The sequence below is a fragment of the Haliaeetus leucocephalus genome, unplaced genomic scaffold (assembly GCF_000737465.1).
Source record: "Haliaeetus leucocephalus isolate CR32 unplaced genomic scaffold, Haliaeetus_leucocephalus-4.0 Scaffold702, whole genome shotgun sequence".
NCBI classification, from domain to species: domain Eukaryota; kingdom Metazoa; phylum Chordata; class Aves; order Accipitriformes; family Accipitridae; genus Haliaeetus; species Haliaeetus leucocephalus.
The window spans coordinates 2,076,269-2,087,842 of record NW_010973138.1 but is presented as its reverse complement, the minus strand read 5'-3'; the positions used below and the strand labels follow the sequence as shown (position 1 = coordinate 2,087,842).

General features: G+C 38.6%; 1 protein-coding gene across 6 annotated transcripts in view; it reads right to left on the bottom strand.

The window, feature by feature from the left end:
- Positions 1-18: 18 nt before the first annotated feature.
- Positions 19-11,574, bottom strand: part of PRDM15 (PR domain containing 15) — a 39,077-nt gene continuing 27,521 nt past the window's right edge. For 2 of the 6 annotated variants that reach the window (XM_010580305.1, XM_010580306.1), the window contains 11 exons: positions 11,253-11,384; positions 10,160-10,294; positions 8,074-8,237; positions 7,564-7,643; positions 6,840-6,959; positions 5,980-6,111; positions 5,411-5,494; positions 5,039-5,214; positions 3,751-3,831; positions 3,242-3,454; positions 21-2,742 (listed from right to left, as the gene is read on the bottom strand). In XM_010580305.1, coding sequence (XP_010578607.1) covers positions 2,266-2,742; positions 3,242-3,454; positions 3,751-3,831; positions 5,039-5,214; positions 5,411-5,494; positions 5,980-6,111; positions 6,840-6,959; positions 7,564-7,643; positions 8,074-8,237; positions 10,160-10,294; positions 11,253-11,384 — 1,794 coding nt within the window. In that variant the 3' untranslated portion in view covers positions 21-2,265. Of the gene's footprint in view, positions 2,743-3,241; positions 3,455-3,750; positions 3,832-5,038; positions 5,215-5,410; positions 5,495-5,979; positions 6,112-6,839; positions 6,960-7,563; positions 7,644-8,073; positions 8,238-10,159; positions 10,295-11,252; positions 11,385-11,574 lie in introns of all 6 variants that reach the window. The other 4 variants (XM_010580303.1, XM_010580304.1, XM_010580309.1 and 1 more) reach the window with 3 other exon arrangements.

Below are 11,574 nucleotides of genomic sequence, written 5' to 3'. Positions count from 1 at the left end.
GGGGTAGGGGGAAGCTTCAAGTACACAAACAACATCATTTATTTTCATAAATAAAACCTAGCTTTCTCTTGGCTAGTGGGTTTGGTGTGAAGGGGAAGCATTTGTGGACAGGACAGCTGAGGAGAAACTTAGCTGGCTCAAGCCAGTGGTGAAATAATCCAGATGATAACAGGGACATAAAACTGCACTTCTCGGGATTAGGTGGCTAATAAAACTACAGGATCTCATGGTATTGTGTGAAAAGGATCTGAGGAAGGCAGAAGGGGCTAGGGAATGAAAAATTCTCTTTCCCACACTGGTAAAAGGTATTTTCTCTTTCTGATATGCATCTTTTTCCCACCAAATATAGGTCCCTCCCGTGCAGACATTCTACAGGCTTGCTGATGTTTACAGAAAAGTAGTTCTGCTCCTCTGACACACAAAATCCGTCACCAGAAACCCCTTTCCTATACATGTCCTGTTGCAACTAAGCTTTACACAGAGCCTAGCATAGTGAGCCTCTGGACACTGCTATGGCACCAAGAAAACCACTGGAGGTTAACTTTAATATCCAGACATTTATACTTTGGAAGAATTTGTTGTAGAGATTATAAGGCATCCTTCAGGGGTCAAGTAGTCCATGTTAATACAGACTTTCAAAGCTTAAGTCATTCCTACTCATATTTTTGCTAATACATAAAACATCTTCATAAATATGATAGGCACAGACAGGATTTTTACAACCATTAATCTATCTTCACTGTCAAACACAGCAGCTGCTTTATCCTCAGCAAAAATCTTTAGCACGGTTCTGTGGCTCAGTCTGGTGCCCCAAAGGACCTTGTTCTTCAGCCACAGCTGGAAGGACAGATTTGCCTTTCAGGATTCCAGGCAGCAACATTTTTCTTTTAGTTTATTCCTTTTTGATATAAGCTGCTTTTTCTCTATGGGAAAGACACTATCTTCTTGACATGCAAAAGTCCAGACTGCACATCAATGTATGGAGAATGGAATGAAAGCATTGTATCAGCAATGATGTATTTGACCCAACCCACTACTTATATCCCCAAGTCATGCACACCTTGTCCATTATACACTAGGGCATACTGCCTCCATGTGGCAGAATATGCTTCAGACATTCTTTTTTCTTGCGTTTCACACAATCTTGTGTGTGGCTACAAATTTTGAAAACAGTTTTGGAAAGAGAAGGAATAGAATCCATAAGTTATTTCTGTGAGAAAGGGCAATATGGAGATGAAAAAATTAATGACTCATATTGATAACTTTTTCACACCAATACTCACCAGGAACACACAGTAAGTACAAAGGCTATATATATATATGTATATATATATAAAAAAGAATACTTTCTCAAATGTTTATTACGTGATGAAAGACGACTAATTGAAAAAAAAATCACATCCTGAACTTGATCAAAGGGGACTGATTGCTCTTCAGACCTATTAGCTAAAAGCAAGATTGAAAGAGCAGTTTTGAAAAATTACATAAAACTGTATCACATTCTTTTTTTTCAGTTCATAACTGGTTTGATTCAAACTTGACTAGAAGACCATAAAAGTTGCTTTAGCATTAGACCAGCTATCTGATTCAAGTAGCACTAACACTGTGTTATGGGTACAGGGTTTTTCCCATGACTAAAATGGAAATACTTCATGAAATTCATGTATTTTCTTCCACACCACACTTATCCCCACCCCAAAGCCCCAACCTCCACCTACTTTACCAATGTTGTTAAATACAAGACCTAAAGAAGATAAAAACCAAGACAATTATTGTTTTGCCCATTTGTGTCTTTACATTTCGGTCTTTACCAGCTGACCACAAATGCATTCCACCTCAAAGTGAACAAGGTCTTCATATGTAATTTCCAGACTGGAAAGAAGTGACATGGTATGGCTGAAAGGGTTTTGTAAATCAAGTGTAAGTGTCATAATATTTAGGATTTCCCTGCTCTGGTTAAGATGTATTATGATGCTCCTGTCAAATCTCAATCTTACTGCATGAAATACATAGTGCAAGGGGGTGCTAAATTTATGGTAAGATTTTTTTCTTTTTTCTAAGACAATGCAAGGTCTAGAGACAGCATGAGAATCTCAAGATCAGGGTGTTGCAGGGTGCTATGCCAATTTTAGCTTACATTTCATTGTATAAACATTTTCCCATCTCTGTTTGGTATCCAGCAAACAATCCTATTAGAAATTTTCCAAACGTCTGTGTGTTTTTGTCTCTAAGTACTGTCCATTTCAAAACTTTTCGAAGTATAAATTAGTAGCTATACATCTGTTGTTGTTGCTCTGTTTGAACCTGTTGCTGTCCTGACTGCTGTTGCGTTGGCTGTGCCTGGGACTGCAAGACATCAGTCTGAGGCACTGACCTCCATGTCAGAGGATGCTGTTCTGTTATCTGGTTCCCTAGAGGAGCAATGGAGTTCACCAAGGTGGCCAGGTTTATAAAATGGGCCACAGACTGAGGATTGGCTGCCTCTGGCTGCGGCTGGATCTGAATGTCATTTTGGCGATTGTGCAGCATGGCAGAACCACTGACGGTGTCAAACGTCACGGTGAGAATTGAGTTGTCCAGCTGTAACTGGCGTTCAGGTGCAGTCAGATGGCCCACAGCCACTGGCTGGAGGTTTGTGAATTGGGTTCCAGCTGCCGTTGTAATGGGGGTAACAGTGATATTTGTCAGCCCCACAGAACTGGAAGGGGCTGTGACATTTGGGCCACCAAGGGTCACCACCACCTGAGGAAAAACAGAAAGGTAATGTCAACCTTATATCTTGCAGCTGATTACCAAATACCAAGAATCAAGAAAGATCACCTGAGTGCTGCTACCAGCAAGAGAAGTCATAAACACAGAGGGGAACATAGAAAGCTTGGACTATAACAACTTCCATGTATAGAAATAAGAAGGTAATGGGAGTGAGGCATATGCAACATTCAAAACAAGCAGCCAAATTAACTTTCACACTTTTAGTCACAGCTTCAGATAGTTAGTGGTATCTGGCAAACAAGGAGATGGTAGCACCAAAGGAAATGAAAAAAAAAAAATCAAAACCAAACAAACCAGGAGGAGCTTACTGGTCCAACTCCTTGGTTTTTTTAAAGTCTCTATCCATCTTTGTGGATTTATCAAATTAGCCCTAAATGGTCTGATCACTCATTTGTGTTTGTTATTGGGAAAAAAACTGTTATCCCTCTAAGCAATGCTTGCTACCCATCACCCTGCTGCTGGAGCTCACCTGCTGGATGCTCTGTACAGCTGAATTAGTCTCATCTCCAACATTCCCTGTGAATTCACCTTCCTTCTCTGCGTATTCACTGAAGGCAGGGTCCTCAGGCACTTGAGCTTCCTCCTCCTCACCTGACTTTTGTTTTCGTTTCTGGCCACGTTTAGAAGCTTTCATATGCTGTTTCCCTTCTGGTAATTCTCCCTGTTCCAAGGCTAATTCCGGCTGGAGCAACACATTTCCAAAGAAAACATCAAGTCATTTCGCTTAGTGCAGTTCCAGGTAAGACACTATCACCTGAAGTTGGTTTACTGTCGATTCTCAAGTGAAGAAACAAACTTTAGCAACAGCTTGCATCTGCTTATACATGTTAAGTTGGGGCTGACTCTCTAAAAAAGCACACTTCTTGGCCATGAGCCTATGCCCAGCTATGATACGTACCAAAAAAGTGACATCCCCACCTCACCCTCCAGTAGACCTGGCGCCTAGCTGCTACCAGCATTCTGCAATGGCAAATTTACCTGAACAATCCCAATTGAGGAGGCATCAATGGTAGTCGTCTCTGGCAGCTGCTCTAAATCACCAATCCTCACCGAAAGAATCTGTGGACAAAGAGGTACCAGCTGGTGAACCACAGCAGTGCATACCACAATCACACAACACAGCATTGCCCTAACAAATCCTGTCACAAAGCAAAAATGATGTAATCTAACATTTTACACATATTATTTAATACAAGGGATTTAACCAGGGCTTTTTAAAAATAACCTTATGGCCTATCATCTTTTCTTTCTCACTGAAAACCAGCAAAGTTTAAAGACAACAATATAAGAATATGTTTATTTTCATATTCTGGACAGAACACAAGCCACTGTGAAGTGATGAATTCTACAGAAAAGAAACAATGTGTTTGAAAAAAAATTATTATTTTAGCATTTCTATTTATAAACCTATCAACTGTGTCCTAATCTGTTATTTTCAGCTAAACCTATACATCTCAGCTTATCAAAGAATGGAGACAAATTGCCCTCTGGATTGCAGATATGTAGCTGCATTTTTAATCCAAAAAATCAATAAACAGAGTTTTTTGTTGATTTCCTTCCCGGTCATGATGATAAAAAATAGGGATAGTTCAAGGCAAAGCAATACTAATGATAAATTGGTAGTAAAAAAAAAAAAAAAAGCCTCAAAGGGAATGGGCAAGCCTTAGTCAACCTAAACAAGAAATGCTGAAGAGAAACACAATAGCTATTCAGAAAATTAGAACACAGAAAAAGCCCCACTGAGGTCAGACAAAACATCCCTCTAATCCAGATACTCTGCAGTCAGCATTTGTCTGTATTACTAAGAATAATTTTGTATCATCAGCAGATGCTGCCATCACCTCTCTATTCACCACTCTTTCAGATCACTTCTGAATACAGAGAGCACAATAGGGAAAAAGGATCAATTATACTCCCTAATGGATGAAGACAAAACATAAAAAAATATACATTTAACCTGAGGCAGAAAAAGAAAAGGTATTTAAAATAATCAAAACAACTTCATTTTTAGGAACTGACAATCAGATACGTTTACTACTGAAACATAACATAATGAAAGGGCTGATACAGTTAAGTGCATGCTGAACAGACACTACCTAAAATTAGACCCAAAAGAACAGAAAAAAAAGAAAGAAAGAAAAAAGTAATTCCTTTCAAGTCACTGATGGCCATAAAGTATCTTTAGGAAAAAAAAAAAAGTAAAAAAAAGGTAACACCCCCCACCCCCAACAAACCACCCCACAATCTGCCTGCCAAACTAACTCACCTCTGGATGTTTACGCCTCATATGTCGACTCATGGATGCTCTGGTAGAAACCTTTGTCCCACACAGCTGACAGCTCTGGGCTTCTACCTTATCATGAGTGAGCTGGATGTGCTTCTGTAGCATGTAATCAGTGACATATTTCTTATCACAGACTGAACATGTCCACTGTTTTCCTACTGGTGGCAGATGGAAGGAAACGCTGTTAGCAACAGCCCCCACAGATGAGAATTGTATTGTCAGCATCTCAACGAGAGGAACAATTTTATGTTGATAGCTTGATGTGTAACACTAGTTCCAAGACTGGCAAGTCTAAAGCAAGCCTAGGAACAAAATGAGCTATTGTCTTTGGATACTGTTTGTTAGAGGATTTACCTGTATGAATCAACTTATGAGTCTCCATTGTATTTCTCTCACTAAATGTCTTGCCACAGAGCTCACACATGAAATCTTTGATTCCTGCATGAAGAGCACATATAGCATCAGAGTGAAAATAGTCTAAGGTATCTGGGACAATTCCGAGTCTCATATCACTAATAAAAAAAGCTAAACAAGTAGAAGAAGCCCAGCTTCACTAGCTGTTTTTATCTAAGCCATGCCACTGCATCTGGCAGAAAATGAATCCAAGAGGAATTGATGCAAGAGGTAAAATTTTGTTTTGGGAAATGAGAACCTGAAGATTAACTTAAAACAAAACCAACACTCTAGACCTACCCTAGGACCAAACCCACCTCTCTTAAAAGAGCAAAACATGAAACCAACCAAACTATGTATCTTAATTGTATAACAGGTGGTCTTGGCTGATGAGAGGACAAAATTTCATTTTTCAAAAAGCAGAATATGCATATTTTTTAATTAGTGTTCCTCATACTGTTCTAGAAAAGTTCTCTCAGGAAGCATTTAACTGATTCAGTGCAATTTTCGTACGTCTTTAGAGACCTCACCCGTGTGTCTTTTGTAATGCTTCAGCATGTTGACTTTCTGTGCAAATTTTCGGTGACATTCCTTGCATTCATATTCTTTAATCCCTTTGTGAAGTTTCATGTGGTGACGAAGTGCATGTTTTGTCTTCATTCCTGTGAGACAAAAAGTACAGCGTGACAATTAGTCCATTGCTCCCGCCTTCAGAGGAAAACTCAGGATGATCATGTTGTTAGCCAAGAGCTCTAAGATTATATCTGCTGCATGTCCACAACTGCGTATTTTTAATAGTTTAGGTAGCAGTGCACATTATCATTATTATTTTAATTCCAGGCAAAAGCTCTGGAAAACATCTGAGTAACCACTGAGGAAGAAGTAAAACAGCAGGGACAACCAAAGAAAAAACATTATTAGAGGTGTCAGACTTACTGCCTTCCACTAAAATACCAGTTCAGATTTGTTCAAGTTATAACACAAACAATTCAAAAAGTCAAAGCAACTTTGACTCTTAAGGCTCTTAAAGAGAGAAATTACTCTATTTCTTAAGCCTGAAAACAGCCTAGAATGAAATAATTAACTCGTATTCACTTTTATGCTGCAAATACATTGGAACTCAGTCAGGCAAGCACTCCTCAATCTGACAAAAGCAAATTTTATTAAAATCAGTTTTATCTTACAGGTCACAAGACTAGATTGTATAAAGTTAGGGGTAGTTTATGTATCCATAAAGCTCCTGATTAATACAGTTTCTACCTCTCAAAAATGCAGGATCTACAGCGCTCCGATGACCTTCTGAATATTCTACAAATGGAAGTAGTTTTAATTCAGATATTCACCTGCTATTCACTATCACAATTAATGGAAAACAAGGCATTAGACATACCTTTGCCACATTCTGCACACAAGTATTCTCGGATATTATCATGGACTCGCATATGTTCTTTTAACATGTCTTTTCTAGCAAATGATTTGCCACATTGCTCACAAGCATGACTTTTTACACCTTAAAAATAAATTTAAAAGACAACATAAACAAAAAAAAATGTTAATGAAAAATGTGCATCTCCTAAAAGCTGACTAAACTGGTGAATTAGAAGGCAACAGTCCGCCTGTGTTGTCAACCACATCTTTCATGCATATTGTGGCCCAAACTAAATTAGAAGACTTTGGAGAAAGAGAAAAGCTGGCTTTTTGTGTGACATCTGAAAAAAAAGATAACACCTGAGGTAGGAAAATACTGAATAGCATGAAATAATAATGAGCTGTTAAAAATGATTTTGCAATAGCAGTTTTCAGCCTGTGTAATGGTAAGAAGGTGGCATGGATAACAATGTGGGGAAGAACAGAATACAGAATTAGGATTTTAGCAGGTGTATCCTGCATCACATTAATTAGGAATCTGGATTGTGTGCCTAGACCAAATATCTTCATTAATACTATCTGCTTTAGAAAACTGGTCTACCTTAAAAGCATAAAAATAACATTTATCTTATTGTAACTTACAGTAAAAACCATAACTTATTTCCTCCTGAAAAAAATAAGGCTGGCACTAGCAACAGAAATTTCTTTTTAATATTGATAATAATAAAGAAACACAACATTTTTACCTGTATGTATAAGCTTATGTCTTTCCAGATTTCCTATACTGTTAAAAATCCTTCCACAGATTTCACATGGATGGATGTATCTGAAACCAAAGAGACCAAAAAACTGTCATTCTTTTCTTGAGACAGAGGTGGTTTTCAGGCATCTCTGTCAGTAACTGTATTTCATTTGGTAATACTAATTACTATAAAAAGTTCCTTGAAACATAAAAGCATTTTCGAAATAAGCCTAAGTTCACCGCAAGCTTGGAGTAGTCTGGCATTGCCCAAATCATAGTTTTTAGAAAATATTTACCAAAATCACAGGATTTATACTTTACAAAGCCCAAACTGTGAGGCTGTTGACTAATCATCTGTGTGAAGTGAATCATTGGTGATATATATATTTCAAGCTTTTAATAAACATTTTAACAGTCATTATACAGTTTCAGATATTCAGTACAGTCCAATTCTCTAAAAGCATCTGTAACTCAAAAAAATAGCTCCTCTTATCAGTCCAACACGTCATCTTACTTCTGCACATTAGGATCAGGCAGGTTCTCCCGATGAATGACCATGTGCGCATGGTAAGTTGCCTTCAAGGCAAAACGTCGATTGCAAATGCTACAGCCATAGCCTTTCTCCTTGTGCACGTCCATTATGTGCTTCAGGTACTCCTTCCCTCTGCCGAAAGTCAACTGTGGAATGAACCAATAGTGAATGAAAGGGGAAGAAAGTCTTTGGGAACAGCAACAATCTAGTAACACACTATCAAGATCTAGAGTCAGATCACCTGATGTAAAATCTGTGAAAGCTAGATTTAGGCCTGAACCTCTTTGGCCATTACAAGCACATTGCTACAGGACATCCGTTAACTCATTTGGAAAACTAGCTTGAGATGGTACCTCTGCTTCTTACACTGCACAACTAGGGGACCTCCAATTATTTGTGCACTGAGTAACAGCCTTGAAGAGAAGAACCACGTCTAACCTCCACTAGCTGTCAAAGCAAGGATGTCACAGATGGAGAAAATGTCTTTTGGGCTCTAGGGGCATGGTAAGCTCTAGTCTGCATAGTAAGCTTTGGCACTTGCTCCAGAAGAGTTGGTATTTCTAGGTATTGCAGGGCAGTGATTCTAGCTCAGCTCTTGGAAGTGCTACAACTACAACAGACAGGTGCTCCATACTTAGCTCCCTGGGCTAAGTAACCCTCCATATGCATATATGCTCCAACATATCAGGGCAAAGTGCCATAATGACATGATCTTTTGCTCCAGTTTTGGAACTAGTCAGGATATTTCTGACAGCACTGCACAGGTTGGTGAAGGTGTACTTTGGGATGAGAAGAAAATAGAGAGGCAGATTCTTAAAAGCTCAGAAGAGATATTTCACTATAGATTCATTCTTATGTTGTTCTTCCTTAGAGAATGTGTGAACAGATACTTTCAGCTAAAAGAGCTTCCCCATCTCATCACAGGTAACACTCATTTTCTACAGCTGTTGCCTTACACAGCTGTTTACTTCACAAACACCTGCAAAAGCACTAAAAACCCCAGCTTTCAAAAAGAGCTTTCTAATTTCAATGGCACAATTGCCCTCATTTGGAAGCATACAATTTTATATAGTTTATATACCCATTAAGTGTCAGGCATTAAAATTACCACATTGAAAGCAAGCGTGTGATTAACTGCTCTGATAACACATCTTCTTATGCTTACTGACATAAGCTTAAAATCAGTTTGTGCTTAAAACCAGCTCACAGATAAGGACAGAAAACTGAAATATTACTATCTCCATGTCTTCAAAATGAAGTTAAGCTAAGCACTTTCACCACATTAAGTGTAAACTGCGAAATAAGCTCTGATTTCCAGAGGCCAAGTCAGTGGCTTAACTACCAAAATTCCCCAGTCCCTATGTCAGTTTGCCCAGTTTTGCTGTTCTCACTGATTGCTTTTGCATCCCACCTGCCCCAGCACAGCATGCTCACCCAGTAAAGGCACAGAATCCAGATGGGCCTTAAGGACCCCAATCTTCCCCATTATATCTTTATAAAATGGCAAAAGCCATGCAGTAAGAGGTTTAAAAAGTCTTCCTCTCTCAGCTGACAACCGGGTAAAGTATGTTCCAGCAGTACTTCTAATGCCATCCTGTTAGTAATAGAGTAGGCCAAGAATAAGCTGTCACACTGAACATAAGCAGCAGTCTTAGTCCTCCAAACTGGATATCCACTGGAGGACCACCTGATCTCATCAAAATGAATCCATCTGTGGACTGTATCATTCAGGAATGCTATAATGATTTTAATTTGCACATAATTAAAAGGTAGTGTAAGATTTGAATGTTCCTTTATTGTTTCTTTCTCCAGTTTTGCTTGCTTGCTTCCTTGCACACAGTTAAGTGTGTGTGTATTTCTCTTTTTAAATGTTTAGCATTCACCTTACAGAACACCACCTAAAGCATTATAGAATAGCACTTCATAGATTACAGGTAACAAGCACTGCAGAAGACCAGCCTTCTCTTTGTGAACTCTTAACGTTATTTAAAAATCTGAATGATTTATAGACATCTCCACTCCCTCCTCCCATCCCAAAACAAGTTAATTTCAAAGTATTTAAAGCTACCTGGCACCTTTTGCAGCTATACTTGTGAGGCTCAGAATCTGCACTTTCATCAGAGTTGTCATCATTTTCCTCTGATGAGATTCCAATTTTACCAATGAACTCTTCTCTCTGGTGATCATCCATTAGTGCTATGTCCTGTGTAGGGTGGGAAAGAATATTCTGTTTTAATAGATTAAATTTCTATTTCAAAAGGTAACACCTAGTCAGCTTTTGTTGCCATGCAGACTGCCTGCCTTTAGCAATTACTGTAACATTATTTATTTAAAATATCCTCCTGCTTCATTCAATTCAGCTAAACAAAGTTCCTCTGTCCATGACTAAATGAGGAACAACTGATTATCCAAACAAATAATACTAATTTTTTTGTGTATAAAAGGAACTTTAATGTAAGCAGAGACTCAACCGGTACAGTGTTACATCCATAAAAGCATCTTTATGAGCGCTACTGAGTGTTGAAATTCCCTTTCAATTAAATTCCTTACAATTCAGTGTTAACCTAGTTACATCAAAATAATCTGGGTCTGATTAAGCACTATTAATAGGGTTTTGTGATTCAGAACTTTTTGATAAAGCCAGGTAAGGAACTCAATACACAGGCAGTTATGCTGGCATACAGAAGAGAATCACAATCACTGGCATGGAAAGGACAGGAACAATTAGTTCTCGTTTGTTTTTTTTCCCCACAAAGACAGGGGATGACAGGAACCCCTCAACCCAACCAAACTACAGCTGGAACAGCCTTCCTGTTAAGTTACTCTCCCTGCTTTAAACTGAGCAACCTCTGTGATTCACCCAAGGTCACAAAGGTGGTTTTTCCATAGCATTCAGAACAGTGTTCTGCAGTGGTAGCTGAAATAACTTCAAATATGATAGTCCACATACTCTGTAGCAATCCAGATGTAGAAACAGAGTCATGGGTAAATTAGAGCACAACTCATGCTAGGCTGTGGTAGAAACATCACTGCACAGGGTACATAATCACTGTTGTGTTGCCAGTATGAAAACATGGCCACAACAGTCTCAATAGATTTATTGATATGTTTATGTGTCTGCTAAGTAACATGCCTTTTCTAATAAATTATTAACACAATACCTTAAAATGGACATGAATATGATCTCTCAACACATCCACCCTGAAAAATTTACGTCCACAGATTTCACAAGTGTATTTCTTGTCTCCATGTGTTAAAAGGTGTTTGTTCATATTGCTCCTGCATGAAAATACCTAAAAGAAAAGAAGAAGGAAGGGTTTTGTATCATGTCCAGCAGGGCTACAGTTCTTTGCAAGTTATCCAATGGATAGCACAGAACATATTTACTGTCCTGTTTTGTTCATTCTGGCCAGAAACATGTAGGAGCTCCTGTTATCCAGCCAGCAGGCTACCTCAGGAACTGCTGGCACAGCAAAATACAGG